The sequence below is a fragment of the Hydra viridissima genome, unplaced genomic scaffold (assembly GCF_058129835.1).
Source record: "Hydra viridissima isolate aposymbiotic clone 2 unplaced genomic scaffold, HvirCarnegie_v1 scaffold_1, whole genome shotgun sequence".
NCBI lineage: Eukaryota > Metazoa > Cnidaria > Hydrozoa > Anthoathecata > Hydridae > Hydra > Hydra viridissima.
Window position 1 is genome coordinate 14,770,019 of NW_028324300.1, and position 27,851 is coordinate 14,797,869.

General features: G+C 28.2%; 2 protein-coding genes across 3 annotated transcripts in view; both read right to left on the bottom strand.

Moving 5' to 3' along the window:
- Window positions 1-21,611, bottom strand: part of LOC145187298 (putative elongator complex protein 1) — a 30,344-nt gene extending 8,733 nt beyond the window's left edge. For both annotated transcript variants that reach the window (XR_016452440.1, XM_090087178.1), the window contains exons 1-19: window positions 21,290-21,611; window positions 18,298-18,532; window positions 16,998-17,078; window positions 16,622-16,710; window positions 16,080-16,176; window positions 15,775-15,865; window positions 14,273-14,396; window positions 13,934-14,018; window positions 13,686-13,814; window positions 10,025-10,114; window positions 7,616-7,973; window positions 7,274-7,374; window positions 6,968-7,107; window positions 6,024-6,126; window positions 5,140-5,249; window positions 1,798-1,871; window positions 569-647; window positions 315-394; window positions 50-115 (exon numbers count right to left, since the gene is read on the bottom strand). Coding sequence is in view for 1 of the 2 variants with exons in the window: in XM_090087178.1 (XP_089943304.1) it covers window positions 50-115; window positions 315-394; window positions 569-647; window positions 1,798-1,871; window positions 5,140-5,249; window positions 6,024-6,126; window positions 6,968-7,107; window positions 7,274-7,374; window positions 7,616-7,973; window positions 10,025-10,114; window positions 13,686-13,814; window positions 13,934-14,018; window positions 14,273-14,396; window positions 15,775-15,865; window positions 16,080-16,176; window positions 16,622-16,710; window positions 16,998-17,078; window positions 18,298-18,532; window positions 21,290-21,433 (2,276 nt within the window). In the remaining variant the exon portion in view is untranslated. The remainder of the gene's footprint in view (window positions 1-49; window positions 116-314; window positions 395-568; window positions 648-1,797; window positions 1,872-5,139; window positions 5,250-6,023; window positions 6,127-6,967; window positions 7,108-7,273; window positions 7,375-7,615; window positions 7,974-10,024; window positions 10,115-13,685; window positions 13,815-13,933; window positions 14,019-14,272; window positions 14,397-15,774; window positions 15,866-16,079; window positions 16,177-16,621; window positions 16,711-16,997; window positions 17,079-18,297; window positions 18,533-21,289) is intronic.
- Window positions 21,612-26,126: 4,515 nt separating this feature from the next.
- LOC149893499 (uncharacterized) lies at window positions 26,127-27,114 on the bottom strand. The gene has a single exon (XM_090087573.1). The coding sequence runs from the start codon at window positions 27,112-27,114 to the stop codon at window positions 26,128-26,130; it is 987 nt and encodes a 328-aa protein (XP_089943699.1). The 3' UTR covers window position 26,127.
- Between the last annotated feature and the right edge of the window lie 737 nt (window positions 27,115-27,851).

Genomic DNA, 27,851 nt, shown 5'->3' on the forward strand with positions numbered 1-27,851 from the left:
ATCTGTAACAGTAAGTTATCAATAACGTTTTTAAAATAAATTTACTTACATCTTTATAAGTTTGCTAGTTCCATAATAGAGTGGCAAGTATAAAGTTGTACATACATCTTCTGGCCTAAAAAAAAACCAGCTTAAAAATAAATTAAAGAATTTTTAAACACAAGTCAGTCCCAGCTTCATTTTAGCAATAAGCTAATTTTATTTTAAAATATTAAAATAAAATTGAAAATAAAAGAATAATTTTTTGTTTAGAAGAAATGAAGATAAAAGATATAAATATAATTCTTTTTTCATGTTCTAAAATAATTGCTTACAAAAGATCAGCCAAAAAAAGATTGATATAGTTAACAGATTCCATTTCTGATATGAATCTATCAATATTAGCCAGAAAAAGCTGAAATGATAAACAAAGCAGTATTATAAAAAAAAAAAAAACAAAAAAAAAACAGATTGCACACATATTATTACTTCTATTATTATTATTATTCAATGTCATGTAACAGTATTTAACGTATTATTGAAAAAGTCAAAAATAAAACAAAAATATTTTAACATTTAAATTTAAAACCTCTGGATTATGGTCATAAAATAAATTTAAGTTGATACGATGCTTGCGCATTATAGTCATTGCTTCCGCATATTCTAGACTGAAAAAAAAAACATTCTTTAATTATATAAACAAAATATTGTTAATAATTACCAATGTCTAACAAAGTAATTATCTTTTCAGAGTTTGAGACAAATATCAACTTTTTTAAAATAAGTTTTAGAATTATACAGCTTTTAGCCAGCACAAGTGACTTTTTTAATAAATAGTTTAATAACACTGGTAAACTGTTTTTGTTACATGAACTCTATGATGGTGTTTTGTTTATGTTGGTGTACCCTCATTAAAAATATATAATAATTCTATTTCAATCACATCCAGTTTACCTTTTAATTATGTTAATTACATCATAAATGTCACATGTTCTAACAACTGCAACAGATTTTGTTATGTGTATGAAGAATTAACTTTAATGTCTCAGCATCAAAAATTCACACCATTAATTGAACAAAGCTATATCAACTATTTTGGATTTCCTAGCATCAACATAAATCCTGGATTCCACATAAATGTTGTTTAACATGTATGAGACTCCTATTAGGTTGGGCTAAACAAGAATCTAGACATTTTAGCCTACAGACCCATCTGATATAGTGCCGAACTGCCTGTGCCAAAGCCTCCAAATCAATCAGAAAGTCGGGATTATAGTCTGGAATTTGTTCTAACTTGATACAAAGATTTGATAAATATTCTTATACATATGCTGGATTTTCATCTGGAATTCTTTCCAGCAAAATTGGGCACTGCGAGTAACAAACAAATCAGAACTTAAATGTTCACAAATATTAACCAATAATTTCACTGATATTACTTTTCACTGATATATTATTGTTTGATGGCCCTAGTACATTCAAAATTTGACATTTGTTTTCATGTGACAAAAAAAAGTTAAAACTTTGTTAACCAGTGTAATTAAAAAAATAATAAAAAATAGGATATGATGCATAGTTTTTAAGAAATTGAATTCACTACCTCAAATATTGTTTGAAATAGCTATTTAATTACTTAAAAACTGTGTTTCATATAGGCTTACTAAAAAAGTATTTTGAACAAAGTATCAATCTCTTATAATAAATATTTTGATTTTTTTATTTTCTCGCCAGCTTTTATGTTTTACCCTTAATTCTCAAAAAAAGATGACCAAAGGTGATGTATTTAAAGAATTAGTTTTTTTAAAAACAAAAACATACTTTGACAATAACTTCTTGAGACAACTGATAACCAAAGCACGTGGATGAATAGATTCCAGGTTACCTCGAGGCATCTAAAATAATTATGTGGAAAAATAAGCTGTTGTTATTACATTTAAATAATAGAAAACAAAGTTTTTGATGAAAAATAAAAACAAATAAAAGGAAAAATAAAGCAAATTGAGAGTAATTCTAAATTGTGGAGTTTGGTCATGAAACTTTTTCATGGCCATCAATGTCAAATAAATAGTTTGCAACATTTTATTGAAGGTGAGTCATTTCAAACTGTAAGTTGCAAAATATCACCCTGAAGATAAACATCAAACTTAAACTTACTGCATTTAGTTGAAACCAAGTGGAAAATAGTCATTGCTAATTGCAAAATTAATATTATTATCAAGTTTAAAAAAAACTATAAAATTTAAAAATTAAAAAACTTTCTTTTGAATTGAATTTTTTAACTTTTAAAAATTTTATAAATAAAAAAAATTTTATAAATAAAAATTTTATTTTTCTTTGTATTACTGTATGCAAAAGTGTATAAATTAAGACATTAAGCTATTATCAAATGAGTGTACTAGCTGAAACATTTAGCCAATCTGTCAAAAAAATGAACTCAACATATAAATCAAGTCCATTTATAAACACAGTTAACTTATTCGTTCAGTCATATTATATATAAACCCAGTTGACTTATTCATTCAGTCATTATATAGTGGACAAGAATTTCATTTCAAGCTCTAGTTAAACTTTTTAATTAAGCTTTCTAAATTTAAAATCAAAGAATAAATTTTTTTACAGGGTTAAATTGTCTGCTTGACTTAAATACAATTAATTGACCATATTCAAAGAGCTTTGAAAAAAGTTCCAGTTTTGCACTAAAAAATGTGAGTGGCTGTTACTTGAAGAAAAAATAAAGAGTTGAGAACTAATTTGGAAAACCAACTTGACAGTAACAAGAAACTCAATTCAAAGTAAAAGAACTCACTATAGAAGAAAACATCAAAAGTTTGATTGATGGGTGTTCCTGGGGTTCAAAATATCTTAGAACTTATTATTACATAGTAAAATTAAAATAAAATAAAATTGCAGGAAAACCTAGTAGAAACAACTGTTTTAGTCTCAATTGAAAAATTTCATAAAACCGATGCTAAAAGATAATTACAACACAGATGTAGCGGTAAAACCAAATATTTTCTTAAACCATTCAAGGACAAGCTACAGCAAAATAGAAATATTTTTGGTAAAAAAAAACCCTAATTTAACTGGTATTGTCATCAGAGTAGAGAACAATTTCTTATTGTTTCTCTCTATCAACAATTTCTTACTGGGCAAATGTTCATTCTTATGAAGAAGCTTGATAACACAGAGGTTGATACCATTTAGGAAGATGAAAATAGTACTACACTTTTACTACCAACATTAGCAACAGTAGTGAAAAAGGCTTTTTAGTAACTTCATCAATTATCTGACAAGCAAATGGAGGACTTTTATAGCATTCCTTAAGAATGCAAAAAGATTAAATTAGTCATTTGTGGAAGATACACCTTAACTTATACACCAGTTATAAAAGTTTAAATTACCCTTTTCAGTTAAAAAATAGAAACACTGGAATATAAATTATTTGTTTAGATATTTCTTGATTTCATGAAAAATTTAAAAATGTAAAAACAAATTTGATAAAAAACATTTTAAAAAATGTTGTGCAATCTTTATCATTTGTAAAAAAAAAAAAAAAAGTTATAAAAATAAACTACAAATCTAAAAATGGTGTATCAACAGATTTTGTTAAAAACATATATATATACAGGGTGGGGCAGAGGAACTTGCTTATTTGAATTAGCCTTCCTGAAGTGTGATTTGCTATGATAACTTTAAGGAGAGGCTTAAACAAGAGCACAAACTGTAAAGTTTTGTTTATATGATGAACCGCATTAATTTATTTTCTTTTTTCTTTGCAGTAGTCATGGAATGGATGATTGTGGAATGTGCATTTGCGGTTGAGGCATATTTTTCCTGTGGTAAATCAATCATTGCTACACAGCATGAATTTCATTGGCACTTCAATGTTGCACCTCGTGGCCGTGTTTCAGGACAGCAGTCAATCATTTCATCGGTGAAGAACTTCAGGGAATCTGGAAATGTGAAGAAGCCTGGTCTCCAAAGGACTGCAAGATCTCCGCAGAACATCAAAGCGGTGTGGCAATCCATCTTGAGGTCTCCCCGACAATCTGCTTGCAAGCATGCATCAGCTCTTGGGTTATCAGCTCGTTCTGTTAGACAGATCCTTCATGAGGAATTGAAGTTCCATCCCTACAAGATTGTTGTCCCCCAGGAACTGATTCCTCGGGACTTCGATGCTAGTGAGGCTGCGTGTAGGGCCCTCAACTTGCCTGATGACCTGCTTGTGAACAAGCAGAACATGCGGTATTGGAGCGCTGAAAACCCCTGAGAACTTCACCTACAACCTCTACACTCGCAACGTGTGACTGTTTGGTGCGCAATATCCCGAATTGGAATAATCAGTCCCTGGTTCTTCGAAGAAAACGAGAGGACAGTTTTGGTGACATCTGAGCGTTACGTGACGATGTTACAGGATTTCTTCCTGCCAAAACTGAACAAGATGGACTTGGATGATGTTTGGTTCCAGCAAGATGGTGTAACTGCGCATAAATCAAAAGCATCCATGATTTTCTTGAACGAAGCCTTTCCTGGGCACATGATCTCTTTGAGGGGCAATCTTCAGTGGCCAGCCAGGTCCCCTGATCTTGCGCCTTGCGATTATTTCTTGTGGGGACATCTGAAGCCTGTTGTGTACCATGACAGACCCAACAACCTGAACCATCTCAAGAATAACATTCATGAAGCCATCACCAACATTCCTATTGAGATGCTGGAAAGAGTCAACACCAATTTCCAGACACGACTGACACAATATATTGACAATAACGGACGTCATTTGCATGATATCATCTTTAAAACTGGCAAATTGTAAAATTTACTTGTTCTTGATTATGCTATTACAAAATTCTTTTGTATATATTCAATACTTTTGTTATAATATATGTTTCAAATAAGCAAGTTTCTCTGCCCCACCCTGTATATATATTTTCTTTTTAGTTAATGAAGAAAGTGATTTCTCTTCTTGAACTTAGTTGCATAAATTTAATAATAGAAATACTTTCTCTAAAAATATTTATATTTATATATTTAAATTATGATTACCATTTTTAGTTACATTAAAGTAGTTCTTTTCATAACTTGGCACTTTTTGAAAAAAATTATTAGTTGATGTACATATAAAAATCATATAATTATTCAATGAAAATTCATGAAAAATACCTGCAGTACAGTTAACGTTCCCTGTGCAATAGTAGTGACCAAACGTGAACCACGTTCAACTCTTCGTGATGCCTCATCAAAACATAATGATTCACCTCTTAGATTGCTTACTAAAAGAAACAGTTGCAGAGAGAAATACAAAAGAGTTTGATGTTATGTTTACAGAGAAACCTCAGAAAAGTAAAGCTAAATTACAGGAGCATAATACTTTACATTATGAATATTTTCAAAATTTTGCCTTGATGAAGAAATTATATCCCCAGTTTAAACTACCTTTTTCATAATAAAAACTTCTGCCTAATTAATTTTCAAACTTTGTTTAAAAACAATCTTTTAAAAACAATGGCATTAGGTATTAGAAATCCATACTTGATAGCCTCATAGATTGTGTTACAACCAAAAAGTCTCAATGTAGAATTAAAATATAAAATGTAAAATTTGTTAATATGAACTTTATGTGTTAATTAAACAACAAACAATATTTTTGTTTAAGATTAAAAAAAATTTAAATTTAATTATGAATTTGAAAGATAATTTAATTGCATTTGAAAAAAATTACTGTAAAAATATGGTTCAATTGCTGATATTACTTTGTGCCTGAAAAAAGACTACAAAATATTTGTTCAATTTGAAAATAAAAATTGTTTTTTTAGATTTTTTCAAGACCAACTGCTATATTTGACAAGATTGTATCAAATAGTAGCTGCTCTGGAAAAAGCATTAATTAAAAACACAATTAAATACTAGCCATGAAGTTCCATTAATGTAAAATAGATGGATCTATTGAGAAATATTAGCCAGGAGTTCATTTTGAAAAAATATAACAATCATTTTATGCTGATACTCTACTTTTGTGTATATAAAAAAGAAAGTAGAACACGTACCTTTCAATAATGAATTCAAATTAATACATCGCAGAGTGTGTGTATGTGTTGTTAATAGTAGAAACTCATCGTGTACAAAAAATGATGTACAATTAGCTGCTATCTAAATAATGATCAAGAAATTAGGTAAATTTATATTCACTGGAATATTTAAACCACAAGCATTTTTTATGCAGCATTTGGTAATAATAAACTAAGAAATAAAAGGTTTTAAAATAATTTAAAGTGAATTCATAAATGACATACAATCATCTCAATAAAAATCAAGAAATTAAGTAAATTACAAGTTAAAAAATGATACTGTAAACCTTTAAAGAGGCAAAAAGCCCAACTTAATTGGTGTTAAAAATTTTAAACTTTTTCTTTGTTTTTAATAATTGTAAAAACAATATACAAATATGATTTTTTTTTTTGAAGCTTTTTGAAAGATTTAGATTATGGAGAAGAAAAATTTATTTAGTTTTTTTCGAAGATTTTTTTATAGATTTTTATTCCATATTATTTAGATTTTTTAATTATTTAAATATTTTCACGTGATTATTTTTATAGTAAGTCTTAATGATTTTTAAAATTTATTTTTGTAAAAGCCATGCTTTAGTTTGACTAATATATGACTTAAATGAGAATAAAGTTCAAACTGGTAACAAAAAAACCACTCTTGTAATTAATGTTAAAAAATCTATAAACCCAATATCAGAAAAAAAAGATGAATTTTATTATCTTTATTTCTTTTAAATTTTATTGAAAAGGAATTAAAACATTTTAATCCCATTTTAGATTTAAAAAAAAATTGTTGTAAGAAAAAATAGACACAATATTTTGAATATTTAGATAATTTTTATTTTAACTGGGCATAGTAAAAATAAATTTTGGTTGACCAGGAAACTAATAAGTCCAAAATTTTTATATTACTTAATATAAATTCTTAATATGTTAACATTTACCTCTTTTTCATTCATGAATAAACGATATTGATTTGTTAAACCAAATACCATTAATTTATCTTCAAAGATTGTACATGCAATACTGGAGCATAGCATGGGCAAAGAACAGAACAGCTCACCTTGGTCTAACTTTGAATCACCTAGTATTTTTAACAACTTATCAATACTTTTTAAGTTACTATAAAAAAGTATTTGATAAAATCTAGTAAATTGACACTTGATGAATACATTGGGCTATAAAAAAAACAAAAAAACAAGAAGACAGATAATTTTTCAACTATTGCTGTAATAAAATACTTTAATTACCATTTAAAATTATTTCATAAATACCACCCTTTGCATTTTCTATATACAAACTACCACAATTGTTTTTGAATAATACATGAACAGTGCTTGATATCTGCAGCCTAAAAAATCAAATAAATTTTTAACAAATTTTAGGAAATAATTTGAGGCCAATTTTCCTATTATATTTTTAGTACATATATTACTTTTTGTATGAAGTATTATTTTTATATTGACTATTATATTTATAATTAAATTTCATTTAAATTTTTAAACAAAACTAATTTTCAGCAAAAAGTTATTTTTTAAAAAAAAAAACATTTAGTTATTATTAATTTTTTTTGTTAAAAGCTTTCAACTTACTGATCTTTTAACTTAAGTTCTATGACATCCTCTTTCATTAACAACTCCATCAGTATAATATTGCTCCCTGATTGATTATCAGTGACAGCAGAAACATTAGAGTCTTGAAACCATATCAAATGTCGCATTTTTAAATCAAAAAGTTTTTTGTCTGTTAAAACAGGAATCACTTTGTATTGACCATCAGAACTGTAAGATAGATAAGTAAAATGGTCATCTGACATTCGAACAAGTAAATCATGCTGTTTAGAACCAACACCAAATGTAATTAAATTGGGAGTATTTGCTAAAGTTATTGTAGATGCTGCCATTGGAGGAGGTATAACCATCAGTTTAAAAGGAGTTAGCAGTAACTTCTCTAGAAAACATTTATTTAATGATAGAAAAAAAATTGTGCAAACTATAAAATAAAAAGAAACTTATTTAACTTCAACAATATTTAAAAACTAATCAACAAATTAATACGAATTTGTAATATTTATTTGAAAATCAACAAAAACTGAAGCACATGTAACAAAAAGATAACATGAAAACAATAGCAACATACAATAAAATTAAAATAATATAACTCTTAAAAGTCTAGGGTATGGAACTGCATTTGTTTCAATACATACGCAATTGCTTAAAAAAAGCCTATATATTTTCACATATTTATGAAATATTAACACAAATTATTGAAATATTTTCCACATAGATGAGCACACTCTAAGGTAATAATAGCTTTAGTTAAGTTTCAATGTGAAATTTTAAAAGGTTCTAAGAAAAAAAAGGCTCTTTAAACAGAGTACACCTTTTGATGGGAAAATGATTAAAAAATTTTATTCACATAAAAATTATTAGAATTATAAAATGTCCCTGTCCAAATAGGGTCTATTTGGGCTATAACATAAAGAGGTATTTTATAGTCTTAGGCAATAACTTTATGTCTTTTAAAAACATCAGTTTTATATTAGTACTTCATTAAAGTAATGATTAGAACAATATTGGACATAAATCATCAATAACATACTTTTTTAAACAGACTTAAAATGATGTTTTAGTAAAACCTCTGAACTACTATGGCATACCATAATCACATTAAATGATGCATCAACCAAATTGGTTTTTAAATTGGATTGGCTAAAAGGTTGACATTTAAAAACGCATTCAAATGGCCTTCAAACTGATGCTTTGATGAAATGAAATTTTCATGTATAACCCTTTTCCTGTTTGTGTTGCATATTTGCAACAAATGATTTGCTGATAAATGTTTTGGTTGTAAAGCTTATCCACAACATTAGGTGTTTTGAAATATGTATTTCATATTTTTCATTTTTTATTTTGACGAAAATTAACCACAATTACATTTTCATTTGAATAATGGCAGCTCAAGAAAATTTTTGCCTTTGGTAGTTTGATTATAATGTGCCGGATAGAGGGATAAAAAGGATCTTGCAAGTATTTGAGATAGATTTCTGAAGTTGAAGTTAGCATTAACTCAGTACAAAATATTCTTTAGAAATCCAATTTTTATAGACCTTTGGGATTCTATAAGATATTTGTGATTTTATAAAACTTGTTTAAGATTCATACAGAATTCAACTTTTGAAACATATACTTCTAATCCTAGTAAATCTTCAGCAATATGGCTATATCTTCAGAAATACACCCTCCCTAAAATTTTCCTAAGACTTGTTTAAAATTTAAACATTTTAGTAACAGAATAATAAAAATTTTTTAAAAATAAAATAATTTTTTCTGTATTCTAAGTATTGGAACTTGAAGTAAAAATTTGAAGGCAAAAGTAGGCAACTCCCAAAATTGAGATTTGTATAACAAAATTGTGTTTTACATAATCCTTTTAAATATTTAAATATGTGTGTGTGTGTGTGTGTGTGTGTGTGTGTGTGTGTGTGTGTGTGTGTGTGTGTGTGTGTGTGTGTGTGTGTGTGTGTGTACACAGTTAGACAGCCTAAAAAACACAAATTTAAATAAAATTCATTCCACTTTGAATCCCAAGATAAACACTTATCTTATGATTTAAATTATGAGTCGGATCCAAATCAAAACAATTGCATCACTTTTAAGTTAAATAGAATGCCTTCTCATGAAATTACATCATACCACTGTTTTAGTTTTTTTGCAAGTTGCAACTTTTAAAGTTTTTATTTCTGTTCAACTTAAAGTTTTATTTTGCAACATAAGTTCTATTAATTTAATATGTGAAATACAGTGAGATTAAATAATTTATATTAATAGTCTTTCCAGATGATCCTATGGATTAACTATCTTAATGATAACCCAGCTTGGATGTGGCCTCACTTGTTTTGGCAAATAAAATTTCAGAAAATTGTATTCAAGCTTGTTAGGTTTTGAAGTAAACAAAAGTTCTAACTGTAAAAAGATAAGACTAAAATGAATTAGATATACTTCCATCCGTTACTGCCACCATGGACTTGTTGTTAACACCACTGCTTTGATTGACAATATTAGTATACAGGTTTTGATAATAACTCCCATCTAAAACATAAATAAAACGTCAAAGAAATAAAGGTAATAAAATTCATCTTTTTTTTCTTCGAAATTTAAAAAATTGGGTTTATAGATTTTTTAATGTTAATAACAAGAGTGGTTTTTTGTTATCAGTTTGAACTTTATTTTTATTTAAGTCATATATTAGTCAAACTAAAGCATGGCTTTTACAAAAATAAATTTTAAAAATCATTAAGACTTACTATAAAAATAAATATTTAACAAAAAAAAATCACAAAACTTTATCCAAAAAATTCAAAATTTCATAAACAAACTTGAAGGGATTTAACCTTGTCACAATTTTTTTCAAAAAAGATTCAGGGAAAAAACTAAAAAGTGCACATTCTGCTGAGAAAGTTGCTGTTACACACTGAGACTTTTAACCCTTTTGCTGTTTGTGTTGCATATTTGCAACAAATGATATTCTGATAATTTTTATGGTTATAAAGTTTATCCACAACATTAGCTGTTTTGAAATATGTATTTTAGATCTTTCTTTTTTTATTTCGATGCAAATTAACCACAATAATATTTTCTTTTGAATAATGGCAGCTCAAGAGAGAAGTGCTATTTTTAGTAAGTTTTAGTAACTATCTTTAATGCTTATTTTTGAATATAGGAAAACCCATGCTGATGCTTAAATCTTTAAAATTGTTATGTACTATGATTTAAATTTTATATTAGTGTCATTTTAAACCAAAACAAGCGTAAGATGTTGCTAGATTTACCTCCTAATTTATTTGTTGCAAATGTGCAATATTGTCGGATCAAGGTATAAAAATGACCTTTTTTTTTTTTGTATGATTTCTCTGGTAGCTCCTACAAAAACTTGTAGAACTTGAAATTTTACTATAAAAGAAGTTGTTAATTACGTACTTGAACCAGATTCTGATTCTGAGTTATCAGACTTAGTGGAATCAGATGAATCAGGGAATGAGGCAGAACTTGAAATTGACAATGTTGTTTTCAGTTCTGAAGAATCTGAGTCAATTTTGATTACCATTGAGTTACTTTGAGAATTGATGTAAATTTACATTAATTTTTTTATCTTTAGGACTGAAGAAGAAGAAGAAAGTGGTTTTTCACCATTCAACATGACTTTAGGATCTGAAGAGTCATGGTATGTATCAACTTGAATAATGAATCTCATATTTTAAAAATTATATATATATATAATTCCAAAATGTGAGATTCTTTATTCAAATTGATAAAGACCATGCCTCTTTAGATCCAAAAGTATATTCCAAGTAATATATATATATATATATATATATATATATATATATATATATATATATATATATATATATATATATATATATATATATATATATATATATATATATATACTTGAAACATTTTAGTGCTTATGAGTATGATGTTACTCAGTTAAAAAGAAAGTCTGCAAAGAAGCCAGTCTATAAATGGAGGAAAATGCAACTACCAATATTTAATGTAGCGTTCAAAGGAGAGGAGTTTTCTCTACCAGAACACAATTACATGACACCATTAGAGTATTTTAAAATATTTTGGGATGATAGCATCACCCAGAACTTAGTAGAAAAAACTAATCTTTATAGTGTCCAGGTAACAGGCACTAGTATAGCCACAAGTTTAAAAGAGATTGAGCAATTCTTAGCTGTTCAGAGGTTGATGTCATTAGTTTGCCTCCCTAGCTATGAATTGTTTTGGTCAACAGAACTTTGATGTGATGCTGTTGCTGATGTTATGAGTTTAAAGTATTATGAATGTCTTAGAAGGTTTTTGCATGCAGTGGACAATACTACAAAATATAAATACTCTGGCAAATTGTTTAACATTAAGCCTGTATTAGATGCTGTTCGTAATAACTGCATCAAAATTGAACAAGAGCAAGACCAATCGGCAGATGAGCAAATGATACCTGCAAAAACAAAGCGCAGAGGGATATGTTAGTATATGCCTAAAAAATCTACAAATGGTTTCGAAAATTTTGTTAGAGCAGGAAATTCAGGTATTATATACGACTTTTTCATCTATGCAGGTGCTACTAGTGCAGGTGGCCAAACTTGTGGTGCTGAAGATGTAATACTTCGACTAATTCAAGAAATGCCTAAACTCAAAAACTTCCGTATGTACTTTGACAAGTGGTTTTCTACATTGCCATTAGTTACTAAACTGAAAACTATGGGAATATTAGCTACAGGAACTTTCCATAGTAATCGAATCGGAAAATGTTCACTTTTATCTGACATAGAATTGAAATCTCAAGGAAGAGGATCATGGGACTACCAAGTGGATCAGAATTCTGGCATACATTTAGTAAAATGGTTTGATAGCAAAGCCGTTATAGTTGGATCAACACATGCTGGTGTTGCAGGATCAACGCAAAATCAAAAGGTTTGACAGCAAAAAGAAAGTATATGTTGATATCAAAACTCCTGATATTGTCCTTGCATACAATGAGTCAATGGGAGGAGTAGATCTGGCAGACATGCTGATATCATTATATCGCACGAGAATAAACACTAAAAAACGGAGGTTCTTAAAATTGATTTTTCACTGCATTGACATATCAAAGATAAATGCTTGGTTGTTATACCGAATGTACTCAACTTCAAGTGCCTAAAAAAAAACAGCTGTCTTTAAGAAAATTTATTTTACAGGTAGCAACAGCGTTGAAGCTCAAAGACAAAGATCCAGAAAAAAAAGTTGGTCGTCCCAAAAGAAGTTTCTCACCTTTAAAGACGTTCAGAAGTAAGCCATCAAACCCAAAACCAATTAGTGATATAAGATATGATGGATTCTGTCACTGGCCCGAAATCAAGGACAAAAGGGGGTGGTGCAGAATATGTAACATGACGTGTTCTTTTGCTTGATCAAAATGTAAAATACAACTTTGTTTGAACAAGGATAGAAACTGTTTCAAAGACTTCCACGTACAATAAAATTAAATAATATATAACTATAGTAAAAAGAAATTATTTTAAAACTACAACGGTCTATTAAACATATTTATTAACTCATTAATAGATATTAGTAACTTCAAATGCCTGAATTTACCCATATTAGTATTATTATTATTTTTTTTTAAAAAAACGTTATTTTCTATACCTCTTTTCGGCAAAGTTGCATATATGCAACAAATCATAAAACAATAATAATTATCAAAAAGATTTATTTTGTGTTTTTTTCTAGCACATAATGCCATATTCTTACAAAAAATTCATAAAAAAATTTTTTTTAGTAGTTTGATCATAATGTGTTGGATAGAGGGTTAAACGGGATTAAAATCCCAAAAAATTTTTGTTTTAAGTTTGGCATGGATTGATGATTAATTTGTTGCTTAAGCTTAATGGATATTTATTATGGTTGAACATTCAACACTATTTTATTATTTTGAAATTCCTCTTGATATATAGTTTTTCAAAAGATCAAAGAATAAAATCAATAGGTTACAAGATAATCTTAACAAAAATGATAAATTATGATTTCTTTTAATCAAAAAGTTACCCTGAATGAAAGAACAGGGTAGGTCAATAAAAATTGATATGCTTCTTTGAAAAAGAACAAAACTCACCATCACATATAATATGTATTTTATATGGTGAATCTTCATCCCATAATAAAGATGGCGGTTGATTTTGATTTTGAAAACTTGATTCTTGTTTTAAATACCAGTGATAATTTCCAACTGTCCACAATTGAACTGAAAAAACCAATGTAAAAAAAAAAAAAAATTAAATTGAAATGAAGAACAATGAAAAAAAAAGACAAAGCATAACTAAGTTATACACAATTTTAAAAAATGGTTTAAAAAGACAGTACCAACAAAGTTTTTTGTCTTTTCCCCCATATCAGTCAGTAGTATCATGAGAATGTCTGAGTCCATATTCCAACTCATGCATAAAATCTATTACAAAAATTATTATTCTTCAAAAAGACATTTTGTTAATTATAAATGCACCAAACAGTTTATTAAACACTAGAAGTAGAGAATAGTTAACACAAACTTGAAAAAAAATTAGAGTAGTCAGTATTTGCCAAAATCTTAATCTTACTGTCTATTTTAAATTAGTTAATTAAGTTGTATAACCTCTCAGTACATAAATTACTATTAAAAACACATAAAATTACATTTTACAGTGGGTCTAGCAAAACACTTACCACTTTATCAAGTGTTGAAAAAGGTAAAGTAAATTGTCCGTGTTGTAAACCATTTTTTTCGAGAAAAATAACATCATGCTTGTTTGGTTTTCGTTGAGAACACGCTATTAAATTTCCTGATGGTCTAAAAAAGTAACCATTTATTCATTTTATTTACGAGCAGGACTATTTTATTAAATATATTGGTACAATTGTTACTTTTTACATGTACTGCGTTACCTGCGTTACTATTACGAGAGTACCAGTAGTATTTAGATTCAACCATTTTTAGCAAAACCAAGATAGTCAAACCATTGATATTTAATCTTACATTGAGTAGCAATGTCAAAACTTGAACATTTAATACATGGGTCAAAAAGTCCCAGGCTTAAGTAATAAAACAACATTTTCTTATAAAAAATATTGTTTATTTATCAATATTTGCCAGCAATACAATTACTCCAATGCTTTTCTAACTTTTTAATGCCCCCCTTGTAGAATGATTTATCTTCGCCTTCAAAATAGGCTTTAGTTTAGGCAATGACTATGCCTCAAGTTCCTTTGAGTTGGAAAACAATGTGGTAATGGCTTGGTTATTTTATAACAGTACAGAAAAAGTCATGGTTTCTGCCTAATACTTTAGATTGAACACAAATATATTTTTTAAGAATTTAGCTTGAGTTTTTTTGAATGGCAGAAAAGCATTGAATTGTAAAACTTTTAATCTAACTCAATGCACATTTTTCAAAATCGTTTGTAAATAATAACTTAATAAATCTAACTAGCTAATCTAAATAATTTTAAATCTAACTCAATCCACAATCTATTCCATTTTTCAAAATCGTTTGTTATTATTCAATAGTCAAAACTGTTAAAAATAATGAATCCATAATATAAAATGATAAAACTTGCAAACATGATTGAACACAAAAAAAATTATAAAATTAATATATATATATATATATATATATATATATATATATATATATATATATATATATATATATATATATATATATATATATATGTATATATGATTAGCAATACTATTTGACTCTGAAATGTGCGAAGAGTTAGCTCCATATTGAAGCAGACCCCTCATTTAAATTTAATTAAATTTAAGAATGTGAGAATTTTATGAAAAAAATGATTTTATTTTAATTTTAAGTGAAAAAAAAAAAAAAAAAAAGAATTTAATTATTCACATTTTATTGACATTTAGATTAAAAATATTTTTACCACGAAAATTTGAAAAACCTGCTCCTGGATCAATCAACTCTGTTAATAAATTTGACACAGGCCCTTAATAATAATTGACTTCATATGAATCAAATTTCTCAAAAGCTAATTGTGTTTTTTTCTTCTGCCTAATAAATCTGAATGACTTTTGAAATTTTTTGAAAATTTACTATACAAGTTATATATTTAAAAAATTGTATGTATAAATTTTATTCTTAAAGAAAATAAAAAAAAATTGCTAAAAACTTAAAGGACTTATTCAAAACAAAAAAGTAAAAAAAAACCTCCATGCTATGCAACCTTCCATTCCCTGTATAACTTCACTTGTTGACTGAAGAATCCCTTCCCGATTGTACACACGAATACACCTACAACCTAAAAGACAATTTAAAGTAAAACTTACAATGTTTTTTGTGTAAAACATTCCTTACAATTTCAAACTTTCATCAACATGTATCATGTTGCAAGCTGGAACATAAACTAAAAACATTTTCAATTTGATTTAATAAGAAAACTATTATTTACAAATAACTTAATTTTAACAAAGATCAAATGCATAGTTAAAGTGTATACTCAAAAAAAAAAATACCTCTCACTTGGTCTACTGAAGTAATTGCAAATAATTGTCCATCACCTCTCCATGTTATTTCTGTTCTATAATCATCCCAAGAATTAATTCTGCTCTCCTAAATTGAAACAAACTATTTAAAATATTATCCTAAATTAATATCAACAGATTGTTTTTTTTTAAATCAGTTTTTTTCTACACAATTCTAATTTTTATTAAACTTTTTACCTATAGCATACAATTGTATCATCACACAATTATTACATCCAACAATTATGTAATAAAATAACAAAAATGTATAATAAACATATGGAATAACTTTTTTTTCTTTATTAGGGTTTTTATTTTTACATAACTTTCTGTAGGCAAAAATTATTCCTTAACTTAATTATCAACATGCCTGCCATGTATACATTCCTGGGTTTACATCAATTACATCAAACTTGTGAATTACTTTCAAAATAAACATACAAATTTTATACACTAAGAGTTATTGAGTAGTACTGTGATATGATGAATGACATTTATAAAAGCTATTAGCTCTAATATTATAGTACTTATACTTGAGGCTGTTTCTGTTGTGCAGCTTCTTTGCCTTCAGATCCATGAAATTGTGTTTCTTTTTTTCCCCAGCCAACAATAACATGTTCCGCTAAAGTAAATTTTAAAAAGTTACAGTGTAAAATTCAATGTAATTTCAAGTATAAAACTGCAATATGATTTTTCAATTATTAAACTTTTCAAAATTTCAAAGTATTAAAAAGTGCAGTACTTTTTTCTGCAAAAATATTCAAGCAAAATCCTTGGCATTGTTGTTATGAAAAGTTTAATTTATCAAATATAGCATTAACAGTCTTTTGCAAGCTGAATAACAACTACTTATAACAGATTCTATAAATGAATTTTTTAAAAATATAATGTAGAGGTAACAAAGCTAACCCTCCCCAAATTCAGCTATATGAATCGGATGCTCACAAATAACATCAAACTCACTACTCATCAGTAAGTATGTTCCAGAACCTAAAAATTAGGTAAAAATAAAATCAGAAAAAACAATAAAGTGAAAACTTAACCAGCTTTTATAAACTAAATAAAATTTTTAGAATGTTTGAAGTTTTAAAAAAACTACCAATTAAGTCAGACTTGACATTTTGCTGAAAATATTAAGCGTTCATAAATATGATTGTATTAATGTGAATATTGATGAAGATAAAGGATTTTTAATGGCACAGAGAGAGAAAGGTATGAGAGAATCAATGCCAGGTCAGGGCAAAATGATTTTAGCAAAGGAGAAGAGGATAGCATAAAGATGCGTTATAGCTATAGAGAGCATGTTGATGGAGAAGAGGTGCGATCCAACATCCTCAAGGACTGAGATGCTGTGTAACTTGTGCTTTTCAAAGCTTTTTGTGTTTTTTACTTTTTTAATTAAGACAATAACAAATTTTTTTTTATCTTAGTTCTGCTATTTGACACTGATTTTACCATAAAAATCTTCTGAAAGCAAGATAACTGAAAGAATTAATAACAACTGAAGAAAGCATTGCCTTTTTACTTTTAATACTGTATGCTACCTTTGGGTAATTGGAAAGGTATAATGACCTGGATGCAGTAAAATAAAAAAATGTTTGAGTAGATTTTCCAATTTTCATTTGACAAATATATCAAATCATACCACAAATGTTAGAATGGTGATGCCTTTCCTAAAACATATTTAGGAAAGGTATCACCATTTCTTACTGAATAAAATCTCGTGACAGACAGAATATTTACAAACTGATAATTTATTTGAAAAAAGAGTGAGAATACTAAATCTAGCCATATACAAGCCATATATAAGCCATATACAGCCATATACTCATAATGTATATGGCTGTATATGGCTTATATATGGCTGTCAATCAAAAACAATTTTAACAGAACTTTAAGGCTCTTTTTTTTTTTAGAACATCATAATTTGGCATTCTAGAAATAACAGGTTAGAAGTAACATAATCAAATCTAATAACATCAGTCAAAAAAAAAACTTCAAATGGCAACAAAGTTAGAAGATCTTCCAGTCCCATACAGTTAATACTAGTGAAGAAAATGTAGAATTTAAATTTTATTATAGTAACAATGCTCAAATGAATACAAAATGTTGAAAATGAAGTCTTCATCTTTTCAAGATTTACATTTTTTAGAATGAATATAATTTTTTTAATCTTTTGTTAGTAGTACTTAAGAAAATTTATTTTTACCTGTTGTAATTACTAATAACTCATTATCTGGACTCCAAAGACTGCAAGTTATTCCTGATTCAATAGTTCCCATTAACTCTAGTATTCCTGTTACTGATTTCCATATTAAACAATCGCCTTTACTAGTAATGATGCATAGCTCAGCTTGGTCAGACATGTAATGGATGTTTATAATTTTGTTGTGATCGTCTTTTTTCATATAACCACCATCTTCAAGTGATATACAATACAAAGTCTGTAAAAAAATAACACAAAAGAAAATGAATGAATTATGATAAACAGAACCAGCTATGAGTAACTACAAACTGAATTAGGTTATTTATAGAATTTAAATTTTATTTATATACAAATAAATGCAAATTAAATGCATCAGTTAATGCTTGAAACTGGTTAGGTACAGCAATTTAGGCTATTTTTAACTAGAAAGAATGAACAGTCCAAGTTGACCTTCCAAAATCCGCTCTCTTTCTTAACTTTCTAATGCAATAACTGTAGATCCAGAAACCATAAATTTGTTTAGCTTTATGCCTGGCTTACACATTACAGATGGCTAGCTGGCTTAAGCTGGCTCAACACAACACACTACATCTGCTTATATTTTCCAAGATTTATAAGCTGTGACTTTTTTAGCTGAGTACAGCTTAGAGCCAATATGACTCAAGACAGAGCAGTTTAAATTTCCATATATATATATATATATATATATATATATATATATATATATATATATATATATATATATATATATATATATATATATATATATATATATTTATATATATATATATATATATATATATATATACACACACACACACACACATGTGTGTATACACATCTAGCCGTCAAATTGTAATTTATTAAATCAAACTTTTTTTAAAATCAAAATTAAAGGAGAATATTTATATGAGTTTCATCTTTAACTTATTTTTTCAAGTGTAAGGAAAACAAAATTTTGCAAACTGGAAAGTAAAAAAAAAAAAATTTTATATAACAATTATCATAGCTTTTGTCAAGCACCAACAGGATTGGAGTGTTATATGCTTACTAAAAAAGCTTGGGAGCAGAAGACAAATACTTACCATCAGTAAGTAAAGAGTAGAAATTTTAAAGTCACAAAAAGTAAAGTTCATAAATTCAAAATATTGAGAGATAAGAATCAAACTGCAGACTATGCTGCTTTGGTAAAACAGCAGAAAATTAAAGTATAGATTCTTTTTATAGCAAAGTTGTGTTGTCCTAAGTTGAGTTGTCCTAACAGCTTGCTGGAGAAAAAAATTTTAGAAGATGCCTAAAACTATACAAAATTTTTAAATTGTGCAACTTAAAAAGGTTTTAAGATTCAGAGAACAGAATTGGATTTCCTAAGATCACTAATTTACATTTTAATGCACTACAAAGTAGTTTATTCTTTTAGGTCATAAAGGTTCCTAAAGCAAATACTTGTATGATTCATCATTGCAAAATTTACACGGGTTTTAGTAATTCAAAAATTATGAAGTGATTTTACATTGAATATTGACTTCTACAATATCCAATGTAAAATTACTTCATAATTTTCAAATAACTAGAGCAGAATGGGTTGAATACACCCAATCTTAAAGCATCGTTGTGAAAGCATTAGCCTTGTTTTCTATCATTAGATGAGATTCTTTCACAAGATGTCCTATTAATGATGGACTGTGATGGAAAAGTAGTTCTCTGAGACCATGAACACAAATTGCTTTGTCTCTAATGATTAAAGAGTTTTACCAACCAAAAACCAATTGCAGAGTTGATCATCATATAAATACCTTTGAATACCCACTTTGTAGATATAATAAGTTGTTTGATTATAGCTTCTGACTTTGCTAAGCAGCATTATTTTCTTTTCTCAGCCAGGAACAAAATTTGATTATATCTCCAGCTGCTTTGATAACTGTGAAAAAGAAATGTCTTTGCTGATTCTTTTTAGGCTGCTCACTAATTTGATGTATTTGTTCGTTGGGGAGTCCCAAATACCAAAACTTGCCACCCTCTTTAGATAGCTGCATGAAGAATGCAATCAGTTTGCTATTGGAAAATGTCTATTCAAAAATCCACACCATGAGAAATCTTGATGACAAAAAATATTTCCTTCTGGAGTTTTGAGCAAATTGTCATATTTCCAATATACCTGATTATGATCTTTGTAAAATTGCAAACCAAAGACACAACCACTGACAAGTTTCTCTGGAAACTTTGATTTCATTTATTTGGATTACTCTTTGAACAAAAAGAAGAAAGGACAGTAAGTACACCATTGTTCATAGGAAAGATCTCTCTGGCAGAAAATTACTAGGAGCAAACTCTACAACTTGCAACTTTACAGATATAATTTCAAGATGCCACATTTGTTGATTGTAAAGTTCTTTTTATAGGTACACATATTAGTAAAAAGTCAAGCAAAAAATAAGTATAATACCTTTGACTTTTCAAAGTACATGATTGTTTGTAATACTACATAGATGGTAATTTGGACATATAGCCAGAATTTTACTGTACAATAATGAAATGTTTGAATTTTTAAATATTCATAACATCATTAGTTTTGACTGGGTTAGAGCATTTTCTGCACCAAAATCTCATAAAATTTCCTTACATTTAGAATATAAAAAATACTTTTTGTTTTATCAACCTGAAGTATGGCTTCTGTGCTCATTTTTATGTAATTGAAAATGTCCAAATTTTAATCTAAATTTTTTTTTAAATCAAAATATTTTCAGTATAACATTTTTCCCAAAATCTAAATTTTAAATTTTAAAAGAGAATTAAAATTGTTTGATTTTACAATCTACATGATCTATATTACATGTAAATATTAGCCTAGTTTTTTTAAATACAATAATTTTTGTTTGGTTTTCTTACTTTTTGGAAATATTTCTGTTCTTTTCTTTAATGTTGCTGGATATAACTGTACAAGATGCTATTAAAAATGTCACTAAAATAAATAATCTGCTCTCTAAGTACATACCTGTCTATCTTTTGGTAGAAAACCATAAACGTTTACATCTGTTGCAAAATATACAACTTCATTCAAAGTATCATATGTCAATTTATTACAACCAGTGACACCAACATTACAATGCAAGGAATCAAGAAGAGCTAAATTACGCATTTATGATGGTTAAATCTAAAATAAGATGTATTTCTTTATCACTAATAGACTGTTATAGTACCCATCAAAAATGCTCTAGTTTTGTTGGTAAACAGGCATGTTCAAAAAGCCAACATGCCTTATAGAATATTAGCAGACCTATTTACCTATCAACTTCAATTTTCAGTCACATTGTTTTGTTTTTTCTCCTTACTATAGATATCTATAGATGCAATACCGGACCATAAATGATATAGGTGCTTTCCTTAGCTATAATCTCTTTTAATATCATGATTCACTTACTTTAGCTTATTTAGTATGTAAATATGAAGTTGAATAGATAGGTAATTATTGAGAATAGAAGAATTGATCGCCAAGCTAACAAAAAAAAATACAGAATTATTCGAATGGGGCATTTTTTACAATGGCGTTTTGCTTCACTTTAACACGAAGATATTTATTATAATTTTTACTTTAGAATTAAGAACTTGTCAATTATGGATTTAGTATCCATCTTTTACAGAGAGATAATGGACATAGCTTTCTTAGTAGAGTATGTAGTTTGTGTAAGCTTGAATATTAAATTAAACAACGTGTTTATTGCGACTATCTAACAAGAAACAATTCTGGAAAAAAAAACACCGTGATGTAACTTAAGAGCTATTGTCTGAGAAATCTAGGCAAAGTCTGGAAGTGATGTCTTCAAATTGCACTCATTTTTAGATATTTTGTAAAAAACAATGAAAGTAGGCCACTGGTAATTTTTTTTCTAAAATTTTTATTAGTTTCGGAGATATTGGGTCCCAAAATTTGGCCCGTTTTGAGAAAATTTTGCGCATGGAGTGCAATTGCTACTTTGAGGAGTAGTTTTAGCAACATGAATATGACAGAAACATTTCTTTTTAACTTTTTTACTAATCTGGGTTGATTTCTACAGTAAAAGTAAAAATTCAGCATGATTACATTTTCAGTAGTCTAGAAATCGTTATCCGAAACCACAACATTTGAAATTTTAACCTAACTTTGAGCTCTAATATCTCTTTAGGCCAATACTTGCACTTAGTTTTTTTAGGTGTTTTTGAAAGACACTAAGACATACATTGATTTTTCGGAACAAAAACCATGTGCATGCAAGGACCTGGGAAGGAGTAACCTGCCAAAAATCACTTTTTGCGTTCAACGCGCTTTGATAGATTACCCATAACAACCGTGGCCTTAGGTCCTCCATGAACAATATAAGTTATTTATTTTCCTTAAAAATGCATCTTCCAGTATCTGAAAAAAAATCCATGTGCTCGGGTGATAAAAAGCCTTCAGAAATCCTAGAAGTAGCCTAATTTTGCCAATTTTTAAACTAAAATAATACCCTAGCAGCGGTATAGATATACATAGCAACGGCTACTTTACAGCCTTATTAATTAGTACTGCTATTAAAAATTTTAAAATAATGCTTTTTTTAAAGCAACTGTACAAGAGAACTTGAAAAAAACACATATAGCACTTAAAATAAAAAAAAATAAAAATTATATATAAATAAATACAATGCTCTATCTAATATAATATATTATATCAGGTAGAACATTGTGTATATATATATATATATATATATATATATATATATATATTATATATATTTGTATTTATTTTATATATTAAACAGAACATTTTATTTATTTCATTTGTAGATAGAACGAGATAATACTGAGGGGATGAATGACTGCCGGCTTAGTGTGATATTTTTGTTAATGACTACTTGGTACATGCCATGGTTTACTTGAGTTACATAACATAAATTTTTTTCAGCAGTTTTCAGTAGAAGAATTAAAATTAGTTAGTAAAAACTGTATTTTTTTAATATTAGTCAAAAAATAATTATCAATAAACAAAATATGTCAGAGAGAAAGAATTAAGTGAGTTCTTATGAGAAACATATATATTTTAATAAAGAGAAGACTTCTTGTGGTCCTTTTAAGCGTTGGAACAAAGATGGAATTTTTTAAATTAATGAATTAACTGCTGACATAACTAATCATTTACAAGCTTTAAAGGTATGAATAATATTACAGTACTATTTGCTTTTTTATTAAAAGAAACAGGATTTCTTACTCCATAGGTGGAAAATCTAACGTTACTGTTTTATAGCCACTACCGACAAACCAGTGGAATGAAAAAACTTTGATTGAAAGCCGACTACAAACTTATCTTTCACGCTATGACTAATTATGGTCGTACCATCGTTTTTCTTTTGGTATTAGCTGGAATCAGCCAAACAGTTGTCAAGGCATGAATTTCAAATTGGTAAATAAGCACCAAAAATTAGATTCATCCCTTTTAACACCCTTGCTGCTTATAATGAAAAGAGTTTATCACTTCCTGTTGGAGTATTTTGCTTCAGCCAACTAAAAAGTATTTCTACAGGTAACAGTATTGACATGTTAGAACCAGCTCCAACACCAATAAAGTCTTGCTTTCCTGCTGATGACATATATGTTCCAGATATAACAATCATTTCAGATGAAACTATTGAAGAATCAAAAAAGCAGCTAGCTCTTTGTGTGAAGCAATTAGAGCAAGTCCACTGTCCTTTCAGATAAAGCAAGTTCACCAGCAGCTGAGGACAATATTAAAGCCAAGTGAATATGTGACAACTCAACAAATTCGATCATTATTCTGTAGGCAAGTAAATTAACTTGTATATTTACAAATACCCAAAGTATGTATGCTAAAAAATGTGACTTTTTTCTTTTCTTGGGGCTTGAGATAAATATTTAGCAATTTCCTTTATCCTTTAAGTGTAATTTTTTAAATGGAGTAAGCAAAAAAGAACAGGAAGGTTGGCAACCACTTTTTGTGAAGAGGTTAACTTAACTGATTATATGATTGATGAAACTGTTGATATGAAAGATCAGGCGCGGATCTAAGGGGTGGCCATTGTGGCAATGGCCACATAGTTTGAAGTCCAACTGATTTATAAGAAAATGTATGTAATATTTATTAAAGATCTTTTAGAATTTTTGGGATTAAATATGGAAATATTTTAGAGATATACTAAGTTATTGAAAAGAATTTGAAAATATTTTGTAAGACTTGCGTAACAATTTTTTGTCTAGCGACGGATTGAAGTTCGTTGGCCATATAGCTTAAATTTAACGGCAGCCAAATTAGTTTTGGGTTTTTGCGCTAAAGGAATATCAAAAATTGAAATTTGTCTGCCGTAATTTACGGATTTTGGCTATAGAGATTCCTGCCATGGCCACAAACAGTTCTTATTATACGTTACCGATATTTTATTCAATCAATAAATGCTGTAAAAAAGTATTAAAATATTGATCTTTTATCGAAGTTTCAAATCGAAATGTGAAGCCGTGGGAGCCATTTCTAATTCGGGCAAAAACGTGCATTTTTAACTTTTATTTCGCACGTCGGATATAGTTTTTGCCCTTATTACAAATGGCGGATCTAGTTTTTGCCCTTATTACAAATGGCGGTGTTGCGTTAAAAAAGTTAGTCGTTAAAAAAGTTTACAAACTGTGAAATCTGCGCGTGCGCAAAATAATGATAACTTTTTTAACGCCGTAAGGCGTTAAAAAAGTTTGCCTGTTAAAAAAGTATTCAAAATGGTGCACTTATTTGCGCAAACCTCTTTGTCAAACATAACAAATGTGCAGAATATTTTTGCGATAAGGCGCTAAATAAATTGAGTGAAACAAATTTTTATGATTGGATGTTAGATATTTTTATCATTTTATAATAAAAATGCATGTTTACTTTTATACATGTTTACTTTTTATTTGTTTTACTGTTTGTAATTATTATAGTTAAGCGCTCTAGCCACTTCGCCAAAGCTTCTAGCCACTCTACGACGCTGAACAACTTACTACTACTTGGTAGTAGGCTGAACCTAGCTAACACTAGCTGGCATTTATATTAATTTATATAGCAAATGTTTAAATAGATAACATAATTTACACAGTTTTGTGATTTTCAAGATAATGGAAAAACATAAAGGAACTCATTACGTACTAAATAAACAATTATAATACTTTTATTTTAACAACCTTATTACATTAGAGTGTTTTATTTCCAAGGCACTTTGTTAAAAATACAATGTCACAATAATATCAGCACAACAACAGTTTAAATATCAGCTCAAAGCATAACAAAGTAATATATATATATATATATATATATATATATATATATATATATATATATATATATATATATATATATATATATATATATATATAACAATAACAAAAAAGAATGCAAGACAAAATGTAAATACAGAAAGTTACAATGAAAACTTCATTTGTTAAAGTTAATATTAAAAATATAATCTCTCATAAACTTTAAAACTAAAAGTTTTACTAAAATAATATATGTAACAAAAATCGTAGTTCTATAGCTTTCTTCATGACCTTTGACTTTATTGAGTATATGAGTCTCCATTCCATCATAAATGTGTCTATAATTCAAATTATTTATATATTATTCCGTTTCAGTAATTTCAAACTACCTTGCGTATAAAAAAAATATATTTTTTTCAAGTGTAATCCCCATGTTTCCACATTTGTGTGGTTTAGACGAGTTTCCATAATGCATTTTCTAAGTTAAATGGAATTATGGCAGTAGCAGAATGACCTGAACTGACTCATTATTAAATTAACATTACGTATTACATTGAAAAAAACATAATATAAATTACCTTATATTTATCCCATAGCACAGTGACAGGTATCATCACAAAGAAAGGAAGAACGTATTTTAACCTCATTTAGTATTGTTGTATAAGGAAACATCTCGAGTCTACCTCTCTCAATACATGTTAGAAAATGTTGCCTCATACTGTTTTTTTCCCAGAGAATTACATTTGGATCAATTCCATAACATAGAGCTGTAGCATTTGCAATAGAATAAAGACCACAGTCATTTCCATTATCTTGTGTCTGGCAATTCATAACTTCAAATGTTATTGATTGTGCATTCTCATAAATCAATAACGATTGAGCAACACGATGCACAAGTAATGGAACATCTTCATTTAAACTGGTAAAGAGAGAATCGTAATATTGAACTGAGTTTAAACCTGTATCAGATGATACATTACTTATAAGTATCCAATGTGAATTTCTGACATTGAGTATTTGAATAAATTTTCCTAGAATGTAACCACCTGAATTATTTTTACTAAAAATACATGAACTTTGAAATCCGGAAATATGAGGAAACTGAAATGAAAGGAAGCTTTGGGCTATATCTATCAAAGTATCATTTAACCAGTCACATGGATTTTTTAAAATATTGAGGCTTAATTTAACAGACTGCGTTGATAAGTTAAAAAAAAAATTATTGTCAACAGATATTGCAGGATATACATGATTCGATAAAGAGTTTTCCACTTTAGTCAATTTAATTTTTTTATCTTTAACATAACATTTTGAGTCTAGTACATGTCTGTTGTTTGATTTTCTTGATTTTCTTATGTTCTTTTCATTTATAGCCATTTTAATATTAATTGGAAAACAATAATCGTGCTCTTTTAATGTTATTGCTAATGATAAAGTTTGCTTTTTTTCTAAATAAGGCTTTATGTTGCATAAAGCAACAGCTTTCCTCCAAACTTTGCCATTACGAGTTACAATAGCACCATTTTGTTTAAAACCTGTGATTGTAGCAGGTCCAAGCCAATCATGCTCCATTTGGCTCCCTTTACGACCAATTTTTTGGCAATTTTTTAATAAAACTTTGTCACCTATTTTAAATGAAAATGACTTAAACCCTTTTAGCTGTTTAGAGGCATAATATTTTTGCATTTTTGTTTGAGCTGTTGAAATATTAGTATTTACCACAGTGTTTACTTTATTGCATGAATCAATTCTTTTTTGAATTTGATCTTCAGTTGCATTAACTACAATATTATCATCAATAATGTTTGAATCAGGTGGATTCATTGATAAAGCTGAAAATAATTGTGCTTCTCTGCCAAACATTAGGAAAAATGGTGTGAACTTAGTTGATTTTTGCACACATGTGCGAAGACCAAATAATACTGGTTCTAACAACTCATCCCAGTTATCCTGGGCTTCATTACATAATTTTGAAAGGGCTCTCTTAACAGTTTGATTAGTTCTTTCATCTTGCCCATTGGTTTGTGGGTGGTAAGCAGAGGTTATTATGTGTTTGACATTAAATGAAGAAAACAAAAGCTCATTTACACAGTTTACATACTCCCTGCCTTGATCCGAAAGAATTTTTTTTTGGGGGACCAAACCGATAAAATAGAGTGGTAAGGTACTTGGAAACATAGAACGCAGACTTTTCAGGAATAGGGAAAGCTTCAACATATTTACTCCAAAGGTCCGTTACTGTTAAAATATATTTTTGGCCTTTTGCTGTAACAGGAAGTGGGCCAATTAAATCAATACCCAAAAACTCC

Bases quoted from the DNA above. Each gene is read 5' to 3' on its own strand.
- LOC149893499 (XM_090087573.1), bottom strand. From the start codon at position 27,114: ATGGAGCATGATTGGCTTGGACCTGCTACAATCACAGGTTTTAAACAA.